Raw genomic sequence first — 25820 nt, forward strand, 5'->3', positions numbered from 1 at the left:
TTCGCCGGTGTCCCCAGACCATGTCCATCACAGACCCTCACGAGGTCTGTATCTTGTGCCTGGGGGCATCACATGTCAGGATGTGTCACTTTTGTGCCCAGATGACCCCCAAGGGTCACCGTGCACACCTTGACAAAATGGAGAAGCTGTTTGGCCCCAGGACATCCGGTCCCTTGACATTGACATTGGGGGCATTGACGCCCTTGGGGAAAGGGGAGCCGGTGGCTGCCGGTCCCGTATTATCTTCTCTACTGGGTCCCTAGGTTGAATTGGGAACTGGGGACCGGCCTACTTCAGTTTCTTCTCGTTCCAGGTCTGGGTTGTCTCCATCTCCCTTGGTGCCGGGGAAAGACCGGACGGAGCACCATGAGCAATTGAGGAAGCACCATCATCGGTCTCTGTCCTCGCATGAGACCAGGCTCAGGGAGGTACCGGCATTGAGTGAGATGCCCCCGAAGTGACCCTGACTTGAAGAGGTGGCTCCCTCCATTGAAGCCATAGGCCTGAGGTGGTCCCCACCGATTATGGTGTTGGACACCAGTCTCCCCTGGGGTTCCGAGGGAGTCCAGTTCATGCCTTCTACTCCTCCGGCTGTCCTGTATTCGGCAGCATTTGAGGAGGAGTTAGTGTGTGTTTGGCAGGCAGACGAGCCCTACAAGGCATCGAGCTGCCAGCCCCATTGGGGCTACCAGCAATGCCAGAGCCTGTACCATTGGTGCTGGCACCATTGCTGGAGCGCTTGGACTTTCTCCTCAGTGCACTATTGATGCAGCTGTTGCCGGTGCCCTGGACACCCTTGATGCCCCAGGGAGCAATCGATGCTGCCCCTAATGGTATCCATTCCCATCGCCGATTCCTTGGACGAGGGTGGGCTGTCGGGACTGATGGCTCCGTTTACATGGCCGACCCTGTGGCCAGCATTTCCCGAGCCCCTACCAGGTCCCTTGAAGCTTTCAATGCCCTCTGTGCCATCAGTGCCTCGGGCCAAGGGTCAGGCTTCCCGACCAGTGCCTCAGGTGACCTGAGTGAGGAGGACACCCCATACGACCCATGGGGGGGATGATATGTCAGAGTCCTCCTCAGAGGACTTCAAGGACCTGCCGTCTGAGCTGTGTCCTCTGGAGGAGAGGAGTCTATCCCCTCTCGAGGACCTGACATTCGTGGGCTTTGTATGGCCCATGGTGAAGTCTGTCCTGTTCCAGCTTCTGAGGAAGAGGACTCCCGGCACAAGATGCTGGAGATCCTCTAGTTTTGTGGATGCACATAAGTAGGTGTGTGGTGGCTGTCCCAGTTCATGACATTTTTAAAGACTTGTTTGTCCAACTCTAGAACCACCCCATCTTGGTAGCCCTGGTCAACAGGAAGATCGAGGTGGTGTATCTGGTCTAGCCCACCAAGGGGTTTAAGAGGCATCAGCTCCTGCACCAGTCTGTGGTGGTGGAGTCTGCCCTCAAAAATGCAAGTTCTCAAACACATGCCTCTGCTCCCCCTGGGCCGAGAACATAGAGCCCTGGACGCCTTAGGGAGAAAGTTTTCCAGGGCTCCATGGTGGTGGCTTGCATTGACTGCTATCAGCTGTATATGAGCCAATATTCCAGGAATTTATGGAAGCAGGTCCAGGATCTGGTTGAGTGCGTGCCTCAGCAACTGCAGGAAAACTTCCTGAAGGTGGTCCAGCAGGGTTTGAAGTGCGACAAGCATGAGGTCTGGTCTGCCTATGATGACTTTGAGATGGTGGCGAGGGTGGCAGAAACTGGCATCGGTGCCCGTCATATGGCTTGGCTTTGTGCCTCTGACTTCCATCCGGAGGTTCAGGAATGGTTTGAGGATTTGCCCTGCACCAGAGAGAATTGAGGCAGTAGTGCAGCTGAAGGATCATCATGAAACGCTCCAGCACCTTGAACCAAGTGTTTTCAGGCAAGAATTCCTCACGGCAAGGGTCTCGGAGGCCTTTTTACCATCCGAGGAAGTACTACCCTCTGGCAGCCAGAGTGAGATCTCAACAGACTGGCCCAGGAGCTTGCCCTCAGCAACCACGTGTTCATGGGCCTCAGCTGGCACCCCAGCAAAGCCCTGCCACTGGCTTTTGGCTGCGTGGGAATGTAAGCCATTCCCCAGTACCCTTGATGGCAGGCCCTCCGGTCTGAGATCGGCTACTGTACTTTGCGGACCGTTGGCCATCCGTCACCTCGGATCATTGGGTCTTATCCATTGTTCGAGGGTACAGGTTAAATTTCCAGGATGTCCTGCCAGACTGTTCCCTGTGCCCCGCTTGGGATCTCTCAGCAGATCAAGAAATACTTTTTGAGGAGCTCTCCGCCATTGTATTGGCCAGGGTGGTTGAAACCATTCCCCCCAGGGCAAAGAGGGCGTGGCTTCTACTTCAGATATTTCCTGATTCCCAAGAGAACGGGACCTCCATCCTATTCTGGACTTGAGGGCCTTGAATAAATTCCTGAAATGGGAAAAGTTCAGAATGGTCTTTCTCTACACCCTGATATCTCTCCTGTGGAGAGGGGACTGGATATGCTTCCTCGACCTAAAGGACGCCTACGTCCACATCAAAATTTTCTGCGCCCACAGGAATTACCTGTGGGCGCAGAAATACTATCTATACCCTAATCCCCCTTCCCCAGTATTAACATCAGTTACACTGTAAAGCCCTGTTGGCTGCATTATTGTTTTATGGAAACCAATGTGACGTTTCTAACAAATGTCGGTATATAAAAAAGTTAAATAAATAAATAGCCTGCAGTTCATGGTGTGTGGGAGCCACTTCCACTACAGAGTGTTGCCATTCAGTCTGGCGTCTGCAGCAAGTGCCTAGTGATGGTAGGCACTTACTTGCGGGAGGCTGTGGAGGTTTTTCCCTACCTAGATGACTGGTTCATCAAGAGTGCCACCCAGGAGGCAGCGTTGCGGTCTCTGCACTCCATTATTTGGGCACTGGAGACCTTGGGTTTTTTGGTCAACTATCCGAAGTCTCAGTTCGTCCCGTCACCATAGTTGGACTTCATTGGGGCCAGATTTGACACCGTGCGGACTCGGGCGCTTTTACCATGAGACTGTGCATACAACTGAGTGGCCTTGGTGGGACCGATCTCTTGGAGTCACCAAGTCTCAGAGCACCTTGTGCTGAGGCTGTTGGGACACATGGCAACCACCATCCATATCACTCCCTTCACTCGTCTGCACATGCTCAGGGCTCATTGCCCCCCCCCCCCCCCCCCCCCGAGCACACATCTGGGTTAATCAGTCTCTGTGTCTCCTTGTTATGGTGGGAGACCCTATCCAACTTGGAGTCAGGGGGATCCTTCCAGACCTCCTCTGCTCAGGTTGTGCTCACCACGGATGCCTCCCACCTTGGGTGGGGTACCCATATAGAGGTCTGTCTACTCAGGAAGCGCAACATTAGATAAACTTCCTGGAGCTCCAGCAATCCAATATTTATTTATTTAACAGCTTTTCTATATCTATATTCGTGGGTACATCATATCGGTTTACATATAACTGAATGGAAAATACAAAAAACTGGGAAGGGGGGGTGGAGCAGAAGGGTGAAAACAATGAGGATATACTTTGAACCGGTGGAAATACTGAAAAAGGACAGAAGATAAACTAATATAGGAACAGTACCTTGCAGAAAAACAATGTAAAATGGTACAGGAACTTGCAAATGAACACTATATAATATTGCAAAAATACAATATAACATGGCGAGTAATCTTGTAAAAGTACAAGGGAAAGGACAAAAGTTACAGGGGAACAACAGTGACGTCTAACACTAGGAGGTGAAGGAAATGACTGAAAGAAATATGCACTTTGGACACCTAGCCAAGAAGGTGGTCCTCATCCGGACCGACAACCAGGTGGCAATTTGGTACCTCATCAAATAGGGAGGCATGAGATAGTTCCTCCTATGCCAGGAGGCGGTTCAGATCTGGTCGTGGGCTCTGTCTAAGGCAATCCTGCTCCATGCCATGTACTTTCCAGGGACAGAGAATGTACTAGTGGATGGCCTGAGTCGCTCATTCTGCCCCCACGAATAGTTCCTGAAGCAGGAGGTTGCAGATCTTCCATCTTTGGGGAACCCCAGACATGGATCTGTTCACCTCCCCCTGCAGCAAGAAGGTAGCTTGGTTCTACTCCCTGATGGAGGAGAACAGTGTGCTGGCATTGGACGCCTTTGCGCACTATTGGGGCAGGGGCCTCCTGTATGCGTATCCTCCGCTTCCCCTAGTGTCGAAGACCCTCCTGAAGCTCCAGCAGGACCAAGGGACAATGATCCTCATAGCTCCGTATTGGCCACAACAGATCTGGTTCCCGCTCCTGCAAGATCTTGCCCCAGACCTTATTGCGCAGGATTGGGGCATGCTGCATCCTCCCACCCCGCCTCCCCCTGCCCCCCAGAACCTTAGCCCTCATGGCGTGGATCTTGAAAGACTGATTTTTACAGCCTTTGGACCATCTTGGATGTGGTGTCCCAGGTCTTGCTAGAGTCCAGGAGTCTGTCTACTAGAAGGTCTTACAGCCTAAAGTGGAAGAGGTTCTCTGCTTGGTGTCCGGCCTAAAAACCAACTCAAGTCAGGGTGGATCTTAGTGCTATTGGGGCTTACAACCAGGAGGTTGATGGTGTGCCCATCTCGTTACACCCTATCATGGAGTGCTTCATGCAAGGTCTGCTTCAGCTGAAACCTCCCCTGAGGCCCCCCATAGTGTTCTGGGACCTGAACGTAGTCCTGGCCAAGATTATGAAGGAACCTGTGACTTAAAGTTCTTGACCTGGAAGGTTGTCTTCCTAGTGGTGATCACCTCAGTTCGCAGGGTCAGCGAACATCAAGCTTTGGTGTTGAACCCACCTTACATGAAGTTCTTCCACGATAAGGTGTGTGTGCAGGACCACCCCAAGTTCCTGCCTAAGTTGGTAATAGACTTCCATCTGAACTAGTCAATTGTCCTAACCACCTTCTTTCTAAAGCCTCATTTGCACCAGGGTGAATGGACTCTGCACAGTTCGGACTGCAAGAGAGCCTTTGCCTTCTACCTGGAGTGGACAGCAGGCCATAGGCAGTCCACGCAACTCTTCATCTCTTTTGACAGGAAAAGATTGGCAGTCTTATTATTATAAATGGAACAGGTTTATGGGATGGTGTACCTCCATGGCCATCGATCCCTTCACTTGCCCCACACCGAAGTTTCTGGACTATCTCTGGCACCTGTCAGTTAGGCCTCAAAACTTCTATCAGAGTACATGTCAGTGTTTAAACCTTGCACTGTCTCCAAAGTAAAATCCAAAACTGTTCTCTAATTTAATCATGCCTGCCGGTCACCTCACTTCTGTCACACAAAGTTAGCTCCTCAAATAAATGTCCAAGATCCAAACAATATTGAACCATTGGTGTATGTGTTTTATGCATAGCAAGATAGTTATGTTTTCTATAAGTCATGTTTTAATTGATCTTTTCATGTGTACCACATATACTTTGTAACACAGACACAAAATAACATAAGCTATGAATGAAGATTTTCAATTTGTATATTTGTTTGGACGGTGAATGTTGCCATTCATTCCCGGTTATAGTTTGGCTTTAAAAAAAAAATCTCTCTCATGAATGGTAGTTGAACAGTATCTTGTGCAGTATGCACTGATAGTGCCTATTTAACTGCCAATTTCTTCACTTTCTGTTCCCGGGTATATGCTACCCATGGTGGTTCTGTGAAAATCTTGTGTAGCGCCAGCATGTGCCAGTGCTTGTTAGATGTCTATGATAACTACTGATTTATCCAACTATTGCATAACTCAAACCTGGTGATGCATGTCTAAGGTATTTGAATTATTTATTTATTGAAGGCATTTATTTAGTTTTAGTTTGTGCCTTTTCCTTGGTAGCTCAAGGCAAGTTGCATTCAGTAATATTTCCCCGATCTTAGAGGGCTTATATTCTAAGGTTGTACCTGGTGCAACAGAGGGTGATGTGACTTGCCCAAGGTTGCAAGAACTGGCAGCAGAATTTCTCACTCAGATGTAAAAATCGCATGCAAATTCCTTCATATGAATGAAATCACAACCCAGATTGAAGGGAACCATTCAAGAAACCCTAAAGGGAAAACTGATGGTATTAGATAATCAGTGTAAAGCTCGTTCTTGGGTCTTATGCCCACAGTGGACTTAAAACTGTGGGCATTAGTGTATCCAATTCTTTTCAAAGTGCCAAAATAACTAGCCTCTAGCTGCTGTCAGGATCAAGTGTTGTTGATGTTCTCCCAGTGAAAGGTCAGAGCATGTTCAAAGAAACTCCATTTGTTCTGTTGCATTTTGCAGAAGAAAATTGTTCGTTAAGCTCTCAGAGTTTAATAAAAGCTTTTTATAATAAGGCATTTGCACTGACGAAGGGCTTTTCTGATCTTCAGTGCTGCAGTTAGTGCACTCGCTTGCTGTGACATAGAGGCAATGCTTTGTCTGTTCACTGGGGTTAGAGTAGGACTGGAGTGAGATTGAAATAGTGCCATTGAAGACTGATTTATTGTGTGTCTGATGCAGCTCAGTTCAGTGCTTTCAGATTAATTGCAAACAGACTGAAGTGAAGAGAAACACAGCTTTTCCAGACTTCTTGGTTCTTTTTCTAAGTTTTCCTGTTTGCAAAAGAGTAGGTCAGCAATGAACCCACACATACACTGATTGTGTCTGTCTGTGTGAGACACACTTTGCACATTTAGCTCCAGAAAGAGACTGAGTTTGTGCCCTAGCAATCTACTAATTTTGGCAACTTGGCAATACTTGCTAAGCACTGAGGTGAACTCTGTTTTTTATTTTTATTATTATTTATTTAAAACTTTTATATACCGACGTTCAAATGGATATCACATCGGTTTACATAATAACAGGGGTAACAATTAACATCAGTAGGAGGAAAATAATAGTTACATCTAACAAGGGAAATTCAAAAGGAACGGGATGTCGAAGAAGAGAAGCAGAGTTAGTGAGGAGTAGAGTTAACGCTGAGAGAGAGAGAAAGAAAGCAACTATATTACATTACTGCCACATTATAATACGGTACAGTAGTAGAGTATTGTATAACATTATCTGAAGGTATATTACATTATGTTACATTGTAAATTACAGACTTTAATACAGAGCTATGTTGACCAAGGATGCTACGATTAGGTGAATGTCTGTTTGAACAGCCAGGTTTTCAACTTTTTTTTGAAGGTTGTTGTGCTCTGTTCTAGACGTAAGTCAGGGGGCATTGAGTTCCAAAGAGATGGTCCTGCTATGGAAAAGGCTCTCTCTCGGGTGGAAGCGAGCTGTGAGAGTTTGTAGGAAGGGGTTGACAGAGTTCCTAAATAAATGGATCTGGTTGGTCTCTTGGGGGAGTGATATTGGAGTGAATCATTTAGCCAAATCATCTCTTTATTATGTAGAGTTTTATGGATAATTGTTAGGCATTTATGTTGGATTCTGGCAGGGATTGGAAGCCAGTGAAGTTCTTTGAGTATTGGAGTTATGTGGTCTGATCTGCGTGAGTTTGTGAGGATTCTAGCTGCTGCATTTTGTAGCATCTGCAGCGGTTTGATTGTGGTTGAAGGTAGACCCAAGAGTAGGGCGTTACAATAGTCTAACTTTGTGAATATGGTGGCTTGGAGGACTGTTCGGAAGTCGCTAAAGTGAAGGAGGGGTCTTAGTTTCTTCAGTATGTGAAGTTTAAAGAAGCAGTCCCTTGTTATATTAGAAATGTGTTTTTGGAGATTGAGGTGGTTATCGAGGGTAACCCCTAGATCCCTGACATGAAGAGGGAAGGGGTTGGAGGTGACAGGGAGAGTAGGGATGTGGCGGGAAGGTGAAATAAAAAGTAGTTCTGTTTTTGAGGTGTTTAGAGCAAGCCTGAGGTTAGTGAGGAGGCTGTTGATTGACTTGAGGCATGTATCCCAGGTTTTGAGGGCGTTAGTCACAGAGTCGGTGACAGGGATGAGGACCTGGACGTCATCTGCATAGACATAGTGTGTGAGTCCGAGGTCTGCAAGGAGTTGGCATAAGGGAAGAAGGTAAATATTGAAGAGGGTTGGGGAAAGGGAGGAGCCTTGAGGGACTCCATGGGATAGCTTAACGGGTTTGATTCGTAGTTGCCAAATTTAACTTTAAAGTGGCGATCTGCCAGAAAGGAAGTGAACCAGCTCAGAGCCTGGCCTGAGATGCCGATGTCAGAGAGTCGGTCGATTAGTATATTGTGGCTAACAGTATCAAAGGCTGCAGAGATGTCTAACATGGCCAGGATACATGTTTGGCCTTTATCAAGGCTTTTTAGAATGGTGTCGGAAAGGGAGATTAGGAGTGTTTCAGTATTAAAGAACTTTCGGAAGCCAAACTGTGATGGGAATAACAGACTGTGATTTTCCAGTGATTTTCCAGTGTTTGTGAAGTTGATTGAATGTGTGTGACTGACATACTCATTCAGTATTAACGTGGTATTGTGAGAGCTGGTTCAGTATCAAATTCTATTGTTATATAAAAACCTCAGTTGGCACTTCAAATTCCATCATGCCATTGTGAGGAAAAGGCAGAGGAGGGTGGTGAACATTGAGTGTTGCTGCAAAGCAGACCTAGCCTGTGAAATGTATAAGTAGTACTAGCAGCAGTGAGTAAAAGGGAATGTTGCCCCTAAACTTGAGTCTTTTTAGTCACAGAAAGGCAGGAGTGAAAGCCAGCTCAAGCCATAAGAATTTGAAATTGGGAGAGAATATGCCAATCCTACCAGCTAGGACCCGTATCGTAAGGAATTTAATTCCATTTACCCTGTATAGCAGCAGATTCAGTAATAGAGAAGACATATAGTAGATAATCTGTTCAGCACTACCCATTCACTCCTTATCTCTGTCCAACTGGGAACTTGTCTGAGTAGTGAATATCACATTTCAACTGAAAATGAATAAAAGGCTTCAGAACTCAAACGTCCAGCTAATCCGTCACAGTGCCAACCAACATCGGGTCACCTCTATAGGACTACGTTATTTGTCCTAGTTTTTAACCCTTTGTTTAATGGTTTCTTTAAATAGTTCATCCAGTTTGATGTCAGAGTGTTCTGTTTGATGTACATCTTTGAGAGATTTATTGTAATCTGTAAGGAGATTGATAAGTGTTCCTATATAAATAAAATTTTCATTGAAGCATGACTGGTAGGCAGCATCTCTGTAAGAAACAGGAAGAATATGGAATGCCTCATAAACATCTAATTCAATATGTTAGCATCTGCTTGAATTCCGCCTGTCTGCTACAGAGGCTAGAGGAGCAGCAGACACTCCTTCATTATTTCTTTGAAAACTGAGAAGTGTGGATTGCCCTCTGGGGCTATGGTTGGGTAATGAAAAGGCAGCTAATACAATTCATGAAGCCCTTCAAGGATGTGTCAGATAATCTGAGTTCCAGAAGAACCATCCTGAGCGGGATCATCCCCATAGTAAATATTCTGGTGGAAAAGTTAGAGGGTTTTTTTTAGCAAGAGTGAATGGAAGCCAGAAGTGTTGCAGTTTGTGGACTCCTTGCAGCAGGTGCAAGTGAGACTGAATCCTCTGATAGAAAAAAAATACTTATATGCTTAGCACAGTTTGTGATCTAGAGATGATAGGGATTGTCTCTCATCAGTCTCAGCGTCTCACATACATAAAGGAGATACTGGCAGCTAGGTGCATGAACTGGACTGTCAGAGGCAGAGATGCAGTTGTGATGTATCACAGGAAAGAGTGGCCACTCCAGAGAGTAGCATCCTGTCAGCTACTACTTCCTCCCTCACCTCAATATGCGAAGCCACATTGCTCCCACAAAACCATTTCTCTTCATAAGCCATAGGTAAAGTTGCTGGTAACAGATCCTCACCCTACCCCAACAAAGCAGTCCCCAGCAGAAATTTATGTGACACGATATCTTAACAGAGCCCATAGAAGACACGGATGCAGATCTGCTAGCGCATTGGGCATACAAGTCTGCAGTCTGGCCAGACCTGGCCAAGGTAGCTCAGCATTCTTTCTAACCCACCAACCAACATGCCCAGTGAAGGTTTCTTACCAGTGGTAGGGGATATCATGAGCCCTCATTGTTCAAGGCAGATGCCAGAGTTGATGAAAAATGTGTCTCTTTGAAAATCAATCTGCCTTTGCTGGGTTTTCCAGAATTTTCCTGCCAGTGGTAAGATGACCGAAATAATCTTGAAGGTCTTGCTGCTGCAACTCTGCCTGGATGCCATGCCCTTGACGCTATACCTTAGGGGTTTTGCTGTGATATCCCATACTCTACAACATGGGCATCTTGCTGCCACACTGCCTTGCTGCTCTACCACTCATGTCACACTTTGGTAATCTTGCTGCTACTCTGCCTTGCTGCCATACCCCAGATGAAATACCTTGGGGTGTTCTTCCCACTGTGGGTGACTGTTTTGCACCTGTCATAGTGTCTTGGACTCTTTATACCATTCTTTATGCTTTGTCCCTCTGTCAGTGGCTGGGGCTTTTTCTACCACTTTTGTTGTTTTGTTCCCCCTTTATGGTGCTTTAAGATATTTATGCCACTCGTGCTACTTTGTCCCTCTCATGCTGACTTCGGAGGTTCATGCCGCTGTTAACAGTGCCCTCTTTTGATGCCTTGGGTTGTTCTTGACACTCTTGCTGCTGCTTTGCTTATGTGCCAATTCCTTGATGAATTCCTGCCGCAACTGGTAGCAGTTTATCCTATTGTTGGTCCTTGAAGACGTTGATGCCAGTTTTAGTGCCATGTTGGCATAGTCTTGATGCGTTGGAGTTCTGTTCCCTCTTCTGATGTTGTATACGCACAAGTTTCATTAGAATTGATTACAAAACCCCAATTTTGAAGGTCAACATGGGCTACATTGCTTCTCCTATTGACTTTAATGGGAAAGAGAAAACGATTTAAATGAATACATTTTTTTCGTCTGAAACTAATGAATTGAATGGAGGTGATCTACAAAACAAATAAATCAAAGTTTAAGCTGCTAATATGGTGGTATTCCCTAGAGAAATGTTTGCATATAATAAAGCTTGTGTATCCTGTATAACCAAAATCATATTTTCCAGTAATTCTCCAATTCTACTCAAAATGCAGAGCATATGTGATAAAATTTTAATGTAGGGTTGTGCTTGAGAAAGAAATGGTTTTGGAAAATAGCCATTGATGAGGGTGCACAGATGCTATCATGGATACTGTTTGCCTACTAGAGGGAGGCTTGACATTCTTATTAATTGTTGTAATCGTATCTATTTCTGGAATACAGGGATGGGTAACAAATGCATTGTCACCTTGATAATAAAGACAGACCTCCTCCACTTCCCATTCTGTTTTAATCAGAGACTGTTATAATCCAACAAACATGCAGGAGAAAGGGTTGCTCTCCAAAAAAAATCATCCACACAACAAAAGGAGATGCAAAATGAGAGCACAGCCCAAAAGTGAAATAATATTCCTCAAGAAATGTTCTTTATTACTTTGTAAATGAAAAGCGGCTACTCCAAAACGGTTGACTGTACTATATACCATGATGAGTTTTTTGGAGTAACTGGAGGGTTCAGGGGATCGCTCATCACCGACCCCATCCGCGGCATCGATTAAGTCTGTATCGGGCCTAGAAAAAACCTCGGAGCACCGGTCTAAACATCGACATCCTTCGATTCCGGAATCTCTGTTATCCCCGGAGAAGTCGACAGCCAAGCGGCCTCGCTTACAAGAAACACTGAGGCCTTTGACACTGAGGCGTTCACCTTCTATCGAGGTGCCGGACATCGAACCTCCACAGGGCCCTGTGGTAGGACCGATGATGCCCCCACCGCCACCACGTATAGCTGCTCTGCTTGCATCAGCTATTACGGAGGAACTGAGCGGATTCATCCGCCAGGCGGTGCGAGAAGCGCTCCAGAAGCATCGACCATCGATGCCCTCGCCAAAGCAGACACCATTGAAGATGCCGGTGCCCATGCCTATACCATCCCCAAAAACAGGACCAACACCGATGCCAGTACCCATGCCTGGGGCTCCAGGGCAACCAGAATTCTCCATATTTCAAATGCTAATGGATAGACTCGAATCCCTCGTTGGTGCCAGCCCACTGCAACCTATCCCTACTAAGCCTAGAGGAATAGGGGACGTTCCTGGTCAAGACCTGTTTGATGATCCTCAATCAGGACCTTCAGGACTCTTCAGACCACCGGTTCCACCACTTATATCGAGGTCTTCTCCTACTTCTCCTTCCAAACGAGTGCCATACGACTCATGGGATGAGAAAAATACTGATTCCTCATCTGAAAGCTTCATGTCTGAGCCATCTCCTCCTGAAGGAAGGAAAGTCTCCACCAGAAGACTTGTCCTTCACTAATTTCATAAAAGATATGGCAGACACAATCCCTTTCAACTTAGTGTCTGAGCAGGATACATGGCAGCAAACTTTAGAAGTCTTACAATTCGTGGATCCACCAAACGAGGTCCTGGCCATTCCTATCCACAAAGTACTTTTGGAATTACAACACATGCTTTGGGAACATCCATGTTCTGTTCCACCAATTAATAAACGAGTGGACACTACATATCTTGTCCAACATGTTCCTGGTTACCAGAAGTCACAGTTACCGCATCAATCTGTAGTAGTTGAGTCGGCTCAAAAGAAATCCAAAAGAGTACGACTTCATTCCTCTACTCCACCAGGGATGGATCATCGATTCCTGGACTGTCTAGGGAGAAAGGTATTCCAAGGAGCTATGCTTAACTCCAAGATAGCATTTTATCAACTCTATATGACGCAATACCAAAGGAATCTATGGAAGCAGATGCAGGAACTCACTGACTCCCTACCTCAACAGTACCAGGATGCAGCTCAGGCTATCATACATAAAGGACTTGAAGCTGGAAAGTCCGGGCTGCCTACGACAACTTCGAAACATCTTCAAGGGTGGCAGCTTCAGGAATCCATGCAAGCTGCTGGTCCTGGCTAAAAGCCTCTGACCTCAGGCTTGAGGTACAGGATAAGCTGGTGGATTTACCCTGCGTAGGTGACAACCTGTTTGGGTCAAAGGTCCAGGATGCAGTGGCCCAACTAAAAGAACACACAGAAACATTGCGCCAACTATCGTCGGTCCCGCAAGACTCTTCCTCATCAATGTCTCGCCGTCCACCAAGGAAAGAAGCCAGAACACCTTTCTTTAGGCAGAGACGGTATTATCCACCTGCATCCAGGGGTAGATCTTCTCGCCCACAGCAAAGATCTCAGCCCAGACAGCCTAGAATCGCTAGGCCTCAACCGCCACCGCAGATGGGACCGGTTGCAAGTTTTTGAAGCCACCACCAGAGAGCAAAAGCCATCTCCACAATCCCAAACCGAATTTGCCAGTAGGAGGTCGAGTTTCCTCCTTCTACAATCATTGGTTACAGATAACAGACCAATGGGTACTCTCAATAATATCACGAGGCTACCGTCTTTGCATCCTCTCAACTCCAAGAGACTCCCCTCCAAAACCTTTTTCGCAAAACGAAAATCACATAATTCATCTGCAAGCAGAATTATCCACCCTTATGAGAGCCAGAGACATAGAACCGGTGCCCCGGACTGAGCAGGGCAGAGGATTCAACTCCTGTTATTTCCTCATTCCAAAGAAATCAGGAGGCCTATGTCCCATCCTAGAAATCTCAACAAATTTCTAAGGAAAAAAGTTCAGGATGGTTTCTCTCAGCAGCATCCTTCCCCTTCTTCAAACAGGAGATTGGCTTTGTTCTCTGGATCTACAAGACGCTTACGCTCACATTCCAATATTCTCTCCTCATCGCAAGTATCTGCGTTTCCTGGTGGGTCAACAGCATTTCCAGTACAGAGTACTACCATTTGGACTTGCCTCAGCTCCCAGAGTGTTCACGAAATGCCTGGCAGTAGTAGCACTGTAAATGTGACTCAAAAGTAGCTGAAAACAAGAATCAATCACAATAATAAAGATTCAGCTATAGGAGGAAGAACTCAATATGAAATGGTGTCTAGCAACTGTCATATATTGCCACCAGTGACAGGATAGTGAATTCAGTCCTGAAGTGCATGCTGCACTTCAGGACTGAATTCACTATCCTGTCACTGGTGGAATAAGGTAAGTGCAAGCATTAGTAGTATTTTCACAGTGCCTGCACCTGCCATACAGCCTCGTTTAGGAGTTCATTCTACCGTCTTTGCAACCTATGATTAGACAAGCCCAGTGTTCACGGGCTTGACAATATAAGCCATATAGTCCACTGTGGCAATATATGACGGTTGCTAGACACCATTTCATATTGAGTTCTTCCTCCTATAGCTGAATCTTTATTATTGTGGCAGTAGTAGCAGCACACTTATACAAGGAAAGTGTACACGTTTTCCCCTACCTAGACGACTGGCTCATCAGAAGTCAATCGCAACAAGGAGCTCTGGCTTCTCTCAGACGAACAATCACTCTACTGCACTCGATGGGGTTTCTCATCAATTACCAAAAGTCCCATCTCATCCCGTCTCACGTGCTTCAATTCATCGGAGCAGAATTGAACACCATCCTTTCAAGAGCTTTCCTACCCAAGGATCGGGCAGAAACACTCTCCCTATTGGCAAACTCGCTACACTCGCAGAAACAAGCGACAGCTCATCAGTTTCTCACTTTAGTAGGCCACATGGCCTCCACAGTTCATCTCACTCCTATGGCAAGACTAGCCATGAGAATAACGCAATGGACATTAAGGTCACAATGGATACAAGCCATTCAACCACTGTCGTCTCCAATTCAAGTAACCCACCAGCTACGTTCATCTCTCCTTTGGTGGATCAACAGAGACAACTTGCGCAAGGGCCTACCCTTCCAACAACCAGTCCCACAGATAACTTTAACTACAGATGCATCCACCTTAGATTGGGGAGCTCACATAAACACTCTCCAAACCCAGGGTACTTGGACAAAACTCGAAGCAACATTTCAAATCAATTTTCTGGAACTTCGAGCTATACGTTTCACTCTGCATGCGTTCAAGGACTGCCTTTCACACAAGACTGTTCTGATTCAAACGGACAATACAGTAGCCATGTGGTACCTGAACAACAGGGAGGTACGGGCTCGTATCTCCTTTGTCAAGAAGCAGCACAGATTTGGGACTGGGCCCTGACACATTCCATGTTTCTCCGGGCCACAGCAGGCATCCACAACGTAGTTGCAGATTGCCTCAGTCGTCAGTTCCAACCTCACGAATGGTCCCTGGATCCCTTAGTAGCAACCAGGATTTTTCAACGTTGGGGACAACCAACAATAGACCTCTTTGCATCACACCTGAATCACAAAGTGGACAAGTTCTGCTCTCTGCACAAACAGAAACACCAGCCAGCCAATGACGCTTTTGCTCGCCCTTGGAACTCAGGTCTTCTATACGTGTATCCTTCGATAATGCTCATAATCAAAATTCTAGTGAAGCTACAACAGGAGAAGGGGGTCAAAGATACTCATAGCCCCACATTGGCCTCGACAAATGTGGTTTCCCATAAATCTCGACCTCTCAATCGCAGAGCCAATTCGCCTGGGTGTGGCTCCCACTCTCATAATTCAAGATCAGGGCCGGTTGTGCCATCCCAACCTTTAATCCCTATCTCTGACAGCATGGATGTTGAAAGCTTGATCTTACAACCACATCTTTCAACTGTCGCCTCTCAAGTGCTTATAGCTTCATGTAAACCTTCCACGCAAAAGACCTATTCTTCGAAATGGAAAAGATTTACTTTGTGGTGCACACAAAAGGACATTGACCCTTTCTCCTGCCCCACACCTCTTTTGCTAGACTACTTATGCCATCTTTCAGAATTTGGTCTCCAGACCTCATCTGTAAGAGTACATTTAAGTGCAATCTCGGCTTACCATAATAAGATGGGAGATGCACCAATATCCATACAACCTCCTGTAAGAAGATTTATGAGAGGTTTAACTCACATTAAACCACCAATACGGCCACCAGTCACAGAATGGGACCTTAATCTGGTGTTAACAAGGCTCATGCGTTCTTTTGAACCCATGAATTCCTGTGATATTAAATTTCTCACATGGAAGACTATCTTCCTCATAGCTATTACATTGGCTAGAAGGGTTAGTGAATTACAAGCACGTGTCACGTACTCACCCTATACAAAATTCCTACATGACAGAATGGTTCTCTGTACACATCCAAAATTCCTCCCCAAGGTAGTTACGGAATTCCACTTGAACCAATCCATAGTTTTGCCCACGTTCTTCCCAAGGCCTCACTCACCAAGGTGAAAGGACTTTACATACCTTGGACTGTAAACGTACACTAGCATATTACTTAGACCGCACTGCAGTCCACAGGAAATCCACTCAACTCTTTGTTTCTTTTGATTCAAACAAACCGGGTAATCCAGTGGGCAAACACACTCTCTCCAACTGGCTAGTAGACTGCATAGAATTCTGTTATGAAAAAGCAGGCCTTCCTCTCCAGGGGCAAGTAAAGGCGCATTTACAGGTCGATACTCTAAGGCCGCGGTAGAAAGAGTGCAGCATTGCCAGGCGCACCCTCGTTCCCCGCACGCACAGTTCTCTTCACCTAGCGCTCGATACTCTCTTCTAATTGCATGCAAATGCATGCCGCGGCTGCGAAGCCTTAGGCAAGCGTTAGGCCCGCGCAACCCATTTTACTGTATAGAGCGCCTATACAGTATCCTGGGTTCGCGGGCCTAACGCTTCACGGCCGCGCTGGTATCTGTCATTTCAAATGACATTTGAAATGACAGGTACCAGGAAGTGGACAGTTATGTTCCCCGATGCTCGGCAAACTTTCCCCCAGCCCCCGCTCACCTGCCCTGGCCCCGTCCGGTCTCCGGTGCAGCCCCAGTCTGTCTCCTCCTCCCGAGGCAAAAAAACCCCAAAAACTCAAAAAAGTAGCAAGGCTCGGGCCTGCTACGATAGTCCCTTCTCCTCTCCTCCCGATTTCGGCGCTCAAGGCGGCCGGGTGGGCGTGCATTCATCCAGGCAGAGGGAGCCGGCGGCGAAAGCGGCCTCCGGCTCCCTCTGCCTGGATGAATGCACGGCCCCCGCTGGCAGTGAATGAATGCCCGTGCGATTTCGGCGCTCATGCCTTGAGCGCCGAAATCGCACGGGCATTCATTCATGCATCAAATTCCTTTATAGGAAAACCTCTTTCTAACAAATAAGTTGATCTCCAGCCTTTTTTTTTTTTTTTTAAAAATCAGAAAAAGACCACTGAACCCTAGTCATAATGAAAATAACTTTGGCTCCTGAATGGGCAACCGATTAGACTGGGATAAACAGAAACAATGCCCGTGCGATTTCGGCACTCAAGGCATGAGCTCCGAAATCGCACGGGCATTCATTCACTGCCGGCGGGGGCTGTGCATTCATCCAGGCAGAGGGAGTCGGAGGCCGCTTTCGCCGCCGGCTCCCTCTGCCTGGATGAATGCACGCCCACCCGGCCGCCTTGAGCGCCGAAATCGGGAGGAGAGGAGAAGGGAGAAGGGACTACCGTAGCAGGCCCGAGCCTTGCTACTTTTTCGGGGTTTTTTTTTTTTTTTTTTGCTTCGGGAGGAGGGGACAGGACTGGGGCTGCACCGGAGACTGGACGGGGCCTTGAGCGCCGAAATCGCCCCCATTTTTAACACTTTATTCCCGTTTTAATTTTCTAACACCACACTAACACCAAGTAGAGGGTGGCGGTAAACTAACAGGTTAAGGACGCGGCAAAATAGCGGGTTACAAAGGAGATAATCTGAGCGCGCATCACAGTATCGGAGGGGAATAGCTAATTCCTTCATTATACAGCTAATTCGTTCATTTACATATCATATACATGCGTGCGGAAAGGGTTATGCGTCTGTTTTAAGAAGCGCTAAGGACGCGTGAAACTGGAGACTGTATCGCTGGATCGCCTTATGCGTCCGAATTGTGCGCTCCCAGCTCGTTACAGACGGGAAATCCTCAACCGCACGTTACAGTATCGACCTGTTAGTAAGGGCAATGTCAACCTCAGCAGCACACTATCGTTCAGTGCCAATTCTTGACATATGCTTACCTTGTAATAGGTGTTATCCCAGGACAGCAGGATGTAGTCCTCACGTAACCCACCCGCCACCTCGTGGAGTTGGGTCCGATACGTTTTATTATTTTATTTTTGCTAAAGCTTATTGCTACATATGAGACTGAAGGGAGACCCCTGTGGCTGAGAATATCATGGCATGCTGGGCATGCTCAGTGGGCTCAGTGTGCCAGTCAAAATTTTCTAGAAACTTTGAAAGAAAGTTTTCCATGATAGGGCTCTGTCAGTGACGTCACCCATATGTGAGGACTACATCCTGCTGTCTTGGGATAACACCTATTACAAGGTAAGCAATTTTGCTTTCCAAACTCTTGAAGGAAGAGACTGTCAGTCGTAGAACATAAACCTAGTAGCCAAATTTGATATTTGATTGAAGGGTTAAATGAGTTGGAAAGTGAAATATCCTTGCATAGTTGAGAATATAAGTTCATGCTGCTGTTGCCCACCAAAATCCAGTTCAATCAAATTGGAAGCACAAAGAAGTAGGGGGAACTGCTGGACCAAAAAAGAAATTAAAAAAAAAAATAGTGATGAAGTACATTGTATTTTGTTTTATAGTAGCCTTTAACTCCTGTTTTCATTCCTGTTGAGGTGTTCTCTTATCAGTCAGTTCATAATTCTATCACTTCTAATGGCTAAACTTCTACTTATTATTTTAAAATGTATGCTAATCAAGTCTCCATTTGACACTATCTGTATGATAGTGTATGATTAAATTTAAAAAGTTTCTAAAAACTTGGTTATTTAAACGAGTTATCCAGAATAGATTTAAAGGAGCCTATCCAGAATAGATTTTCCCCCACTCTGTCAGCCCATATGCCCCTCACAATGTGATTATACATGCCTTATGTTAAGGTTTCTTGTTCTTGTTTTAATCTATATTTCCATACTGCAACTTGTTATCCCCTTCCCAGTTCCATCTCCCTGTTAATATGTATCTTCCAAGCTTAAGTGTTCGAATGTAAACAGGTATGATGTCCCCCACTAATACCGGTATATAAAAGTCTTTAAATAAATAAATAAATAAATCTGATAAAGAGTAAATATAGTAGATGGCAGAACCAATTGGTCCACTCAGTCTAGGGAGTTGTCTTCCTATCTAGTTCAGAAACATTCGGGTAGATAAGCATATAAATTCTCATACTTAACCAAATGTCTGCTCCCTATTCCCATTCTCTTATCCAATTTCTCAGTTCTTTTCCTATAACTACTCTCTATATCCAACTATATACTTTTTAACTCTGTTACAATGCTTCCACCATCTTTGCTGGTAGACCATTCTGGGCATTGCCACCTTCTTTTTTGCTATTTTCAAGTCCTGTACTTAATCCAACATCCAGGCTGCCTCCTGTGTTTTTCTACCATGCAGTTAATAACCCAAATATCTACCAAAATAATAAGGCGGTTCAAACATTTCTCTTGTGTGACTTACCGCCGTAGAACATTTTCATCCAGGTTTCCGTCTTGCCAACTATATCATATCTGAAGAAGGGATCCATTTGGTTTTGAAAATATAGTTCTTACATCTTTTTTTGTTGTCCTTTTAAAGGTATTAAACCTACTAAATTTCCATAGTCACCTTCACAGTAATTTGTATTTAAAACATTTTAAAAGTGCACTGTCAAGTACACCATAGCAGAAAAATGAAAATTCCTATAACAGGATTTCGTTGTTAATTCAATATGAAGACTTCATTTTCAGTTTCCTTTCTGAAAAATAGGATGGAAATTGGAAATTCAGCTTGTCTTCAGGTTAAATTAACGACTTGCACTGTGGAGACAGTTTGCTTGGATCCACCGTGAGATTGGCATTTTTTGTAGTACAGTGTTTGGCCAGAGACTATCTGAAATAAGAGTTTTAACTATTTTTCCTTATGGCTTTTTTCATATTTGGGTCATCTAAAACTGCTTAGTTTGTGGTGTGGCAGTCTGTAATGACTGTTTTGTTTACTAGAGTATTAGGGAATGTTTGGTCTTTTTTATGATTGCTCAAAACTATGACAAAAACTTAAGCCAACATGATTCATGACACTGGAACATTTGTAGCTTAAAAATTAAAATTGAAAGAACCTTTGGCATGCCATGCCGCAATGTCTATATTCTATTTTCAATGATTTTACTTTGGGGAGACTGAATGGACAGCTATTAAAAGCTACCAGACATCAAAATCTGGTACAGTGAGCTGCCTGATGAGAATGCTTCAACAATAGATACATATGCGCTAGATGTCATGATATAAGTGCTAATATTTAATTTTGCCTGATGCTTTTGTTTAGGCACTGTATGAGAGGAAATACAAACTTTCAGCACACTGTGAGTTCCATCTACTGGGGAGGCCTCTATCCAACATTAATATGTTTGTATTCCCTTATTAATAGCCATGAAGCTTATGACGGCCTTGGTGAATGTAGCTTTAAACCTTAGTATTCATCAGGACAACACTCAGAGACAGTATGAAGCAGAGCGCAACAAAATGATTGGCAAGCGTGCCAACGAAAGGCTGGAGTTACTGCTACAAAAACGAAAAGAGGTAAGCTGAAGATGAATTCCCTTTCTATTTGTGTTAGTAATTTATAGTGAACTGCATACTGGTTATCTTGGTAGAATTGATAACCAGTGCTGTTCCCTCTAAGCTATGTGCGTGTGCACACAGGTCATGAAACCTGCTCACAATGCAAAACATAGCACATAAAAATCTTGATATTTGCATTATACTGGCTTGTGATGCACAAATGTGAACTAAGCTTATAAAAAAAATTGTACAAAAAGAAAATATTTGTGCACGCATTCTTTCAAAAATTTGAAGGAACGTTGAAGGCCAGGGTCTTTGAAAACAGTCTCTGTTATTGAAGACACATTACAGGCCTTAATCTGCTTTTTGATTGTCTAGATAACAAATGGTTAACACTGGAAGGATTCTTTTTTTCCCTAGATCGGGCTTCTCCTCTTTGCGTGACTAGGAATACAAATGCTGAAAGGTTGTGTTCACAGCCTTTGTGATTATAAAATTTGTTGAAAGAAAACAAAATAGTATGATAGCTTTATGATGCAAAAAATGTTTAAAATTGCAAAATTTTAGGATTGCTAAGAGCCTTTCTTAGATAATGTTCAATGTTTGCAGTTCTCTTAAAAGCCATTTTTTCATTGCAGTCTTTTATTTGAGGAATGGACCTTAATTGTCCTGAATGTTTGCAACTAAATATTTGCTTCTAGAATAACGATGGAAGATTGGTAAAAGAGATCTTTGAGAGAAGTTCAATTTTAGTACCTGATCTATATGTGGAGCAGGATATGAAGTAAAACTAGAAAATGGGTGAATATTGGTTTATAAACTGGTTGTTAGGTAACAGAGGGTAGTGGTTAAGAGAGTTCACTCCAAGGTTAGAAGTTTATCAGTGGAGTGCCACAAGGTACAATCCTAAGTCCACTTCTATTTAGTTTTATTGGGACTCCAGTGTTAAAGCAGGAAATCAAATGATCTGTTACCTGCGAGAGTGCCATCTTGGGTGCAGGCCCCATTCTCTGGAACTCACTTCCAGAAAAGCTATGCGTGCTTCGAGATGAAGTGGAAAGCATGACTCCTATGTTAGGTCCTTAATGTGTGATGCTTTGGACTAGCTGGCTGCATGCACTAATGATAGAGAATGTGAGGGAGTATACAGAAAACTCCCTCAGACCGCTTTAAGGGACTGAACACAACAGTCTTGCCCAGTCTTCCTTTAGGTTCAGACCCACAGGGAATCATGGGTGAAAGGAAGAGCCATTCACCAGAGTATAAGACCTCAGGGCCTAGAAGGGTTAAGCGAGCCCCTGGGAAAAGACAGAGATCCACATTACACTAAGACCTGCTGTGTTTAAGGTTGGAGAGGGACAGAAAGTTTAAGTCCTATGGTTAAAGATTGTGAGTTGCCTGAAGTTGAACCTCCTAAATTGTTTTGTTTTGAACTGCCCTTTGTTTGTTTTTTTTGTTAGTTTTTTTTTGAGGTACCTGAACTTCAAGATAAACTGCCTAAGTTTTGTTTTGCTGTGCACTGTGCTTTACTTTCACTGCAAATAAATTACACTTAAGGAACAGCCAGAGTCTCTCTCCTTTTCCTTTAGCTCAGGGGTTCCCAGCCTTTTTTGGGGCATGGACCCCTTTCGAAGTTCCAAAATTTTTGCAGACCCCCACATGCTTCTTTCATTTTTACCTGCAACTACGTACCATATTTAGAAAAGTTATTAATGTAATAAATTATATGCACACCAGACATTTATAATATAAAATTTACTAAATGCTTACTGATATAAACAGAATACATACTGCAAAGCACAGCAGTAAATGTGGAAGAATGTACTAATGTTCAGTAACTTATGTAGTAATTGCAGGTACCCACAGAGCTGAATCTGGAGTGACTGGGGGGAATGGACTGATGGAGGAGGATAGAGTGTGTGATGGGCAGGATGGGAGAGAGAAAGATAGACTGGAGCTAGAATAGTGGAGATAGAGACTGGTGGGGGACTGATGAGGGAGAAAGAGTGGTATTTATTTTATTTTATTTAAACATTTTTATATACCAACATTTGTTGGGAACATCTCATCGGTTTACAGATAACATAATGCAGCAACAAGCTTTACATGGAACTCGGAACAAATAACATAATTGTAGCAACAGGCTATACATGGGATGGCTATACATGGGATAGCAACAGGCTTTACAAGGGAGATGGAACCGGGGGATTATGTCTAAAGAGGGATCAAAACAGGGACAAGGAACAGGGGTATTAAGACTAGGAGGGATCAGAGCGGGGTGAGGAACTATGTGTTGACAGCATAAAATAATTGGCTAGAAGACAATTGAGTAAAGATAATTAAAAGCAAAAGAGAGGCCTGGATAACTGGTTATATTTAAAGGGTGTACCACTAAGAGCTGAACGAAAAAAGGGGATTGCGAGAGGCTTAATGGGGGGGACGGGGACGGGAGGGACGACAGAGAAATCATGGGAAAGGCTAGAGGTAGGAGGTATATACAAGGGAAAGGCTAGAGGTAGACTAGTCTACCTCTAGTCTTTCTAGGTAGAGATTGATTGGTGGAGGGAGAGAAAGAAAGACTGGCGGGGATGGACTTGGTGTAGTGAGCAACTGGCAGGGCTAGACTGGTGGAGGGTGAGAGAAGAGTGGCTGGTGGGGCTGGATTAGTGGAGGGAGAAAGGGGGACTGGTTGGAATGGATCAAAGACAGAGAATGTGAGATTGTGAAGAGCAAAGGAAGGATGTTTGAGACAGGCCCACAACACTAAAAGGGAAATGTGGAGAGAGGTTTGATGCACATATTTCCCTCCCATTCCCCATCCCTCAACATGGGATTGTTTGAAAATTATTATTGTTTTAAAAAAAAAATCGCTTGTGACAGGGAAATCACCCTGTTTGATCTTGATAAGGGGTCAAATGACTCTTTCCACACCTGCCTGTTACCAATTTCTATATAAGCAGAGATAGGGCACTCCTCCTTATAAAGCAAGTAGCACCCCTGCAATCAATTTGCACCATTATTGCAAGGTGCTGAGCATGCATCTCAGCGGCATCTCTAGACAGAAGAACCTTCTAACAAAAAAAAAATCCCTGTCCAGTTTCAAACACTAAGTAAAACTACTACTAAAATTATTCAAGAGCATCAATCAAAAATTCTATATAGGATTGGGACAAATCCCAATATAAAACTTGCATCTCATGTTCTACAATACCCTGTACTGACAGAAACTTCCCCAACAAAGAACGCAGAGCAGAACAAGTATATTTCCCCTTGCCATTCACCATTGAAAAAAAATATTCAAATTCTAATGTCACCTCAGAAACAGTAACATAAACTCTCTTCAATACCAGGAATATTGTACAATGCAAAATCCTGCAAAAAAATGTACTCAGAGCCTATAAAAAAAAATCTGCCATAGCATAACACACAACTGCCAGACTCAAAACAGTAAGAACCTTACCTATGAAAAGGCTTCACTGTAAATACTAATAGGAGATATATTGGTGTTTTAGAGCCTCTATTAGGGAAACAGAATAAGTCTAGCTGCTATAGATTCCTTTATTCATGTTAGCAGAATTCCTCACATAAGTCACACATGCAGAATACAGACAGACCCTCACCAAATACAAAATAAAAAGACATAAAGTATAAATACAAAACTGAACTGGAAACCACAAGAGGCCAGACTCTGTAGGCATTGCAACAATGGAAAAACAAAAACAGCCTATTCTTCATAAAACATCAAATACAGTCAAGAAATATAAATATCAATAATAGTAAAACCAAACTAATAAAAATAATATTTCACTTTAAAACTCATAATTTATTTTAAAAATTTCCCAAACAAAATATTTCAGAACATCAGACATCAATAATTAAAACTAATAAGGATTTAAAATTTCCCCATGCTCTTTACCTGGGAACTTTTGATTTCCAGTCTCCCTGAGATTGCTGTGGTTAGTAGGGGTGGGAAGGAGGGTTGTCTCTCATACATACATGCTCTCACACATAAGCTTGCTTTCTCTTTCATACATACATACATACTTTCAGTCTCTCATACACACATGCTCTCACACACACTGGGGTAGATTTTCAAATAGCGCGATTTGGCGTACTTTTGTTTGCGCATCAGGCGCAAACAAAAGTACGCTGGATTTTAGTAGATACGCGCGTAGCCGCTAAAATCTGGGATCGGCGCGCGCAAGGCTATCGATTCCGTATAGCCGGCGCGTGTCGAGCCGCGCAGCCTACCTCCGTTCCCTCCGAGGCCGCTTCGAAATCGGAGCGGCCTCAGAGGGAACTTTCTTTTGCCCTCCCCTCACCTTCCCCTCCCTTCCCCTACCTAACCGACCCGCCCGGCCCTGTCTAAACCCCCCCTTACCTTTGTCGGGGGATTTACGCCTCCCGGAGGGAGACGTAAATCCCCGCGCGCCAGCGGGCTGCTAGCGCGCCGGGATGCGACCTGGGGGCGGGTCCAGAGGGCACGGCCACGCCCCGGCCCGCCCCCGAAACGCTACGGCCTGCCCCGAAAACGCCGCGTGGATCGGGCCCGCCCCTCGACACACTCCCGACACGCCCCCCTCGGTAGGCCTATTGAACATAGGCGCACCGGCGCGCAGGGCCCTGCTCGCCTAAATCCGCCCGGATTTAGGAGGATTTAGGCGAGCAGGGCTCTGAAAATCCGCCCCACTGTCTCCTTCACATGCTCCCTTTCTTTCACACACAAATTCTCCCACAAACACATGCTCTCATTCACATGCTCTCTATCACACACATACTCACACACACATTCCCTTTCTAATACATACATGCTGTCACACACACATGCTCCCTCTTTCTCAAACACACATGATCTCTCCCTCATTCGCTCGCGCACACACATGCAAGCTCTCTCTGACACACATGCTCATATACCCTCTGTGTCACTGGGCCTCTCCTTATCTTTTTTCTGGAGTCTGCAGGTGTAGAGAGGGTCCGAGGCCTGCCCCTCACTCAGGCTGCTGGCGACCCCCTTGCCTTATTTATGCGTCAGCTGCTGGCAAGATGGATGTGCTAGTGGCTCCGCTGCCTCCTTCATTCTTTAGTCACCAGCGAGATGGATGTGCCAGCAGCCCCGCTACCTGCTTTGTTCTTCAGTCATCGGCAAGATGGGTGCACCGGTGGCCCTACAGGCCTGCTTCATTCTTCAACCGCCCGTGAGATGTGC

General features: G+C 45.0%; 1 protein-coding gene across 2 annotated transcripts in view; it reads left to right on the plus strand.

Annotated features, from left to right (window-relative positions):
• Window positions 1–25820, plus strand: part of STAG1 (stromal antigen 1) — an 815655-nt gene that overhangs the window by 158502 nt on the left and 631333 nt on the right. For both annotated transcript variants that reach the window (XM_029617274.1, XM_029617273.1), the window contains one exon: window positions 20481–20632. In XM_029617274.1, the coding sequence (XP_029473134.1) occupies window positions 20481–20632 (152 nt within the window). The remainder of the gene's footprint in view (window positions 1–20480; window positions 20633–25820) is intronic.

The sequence above is a fragment of the Rhinatrema bivittatum genome, chromosome 9 (genome assembly GCF_901001135.1).
Source record: "Rhinatrema bivittatum chromosome 9, aRhiBiv1.1, whole genome shotgun sequence".
NCBI classification, from domain to species: Eukaryota; Metazoa; Chordata; class Amphibia; order Gymnophiona; family Rhinatrematidae; genus Rhinatrema; species Rhinatrema bivittatum.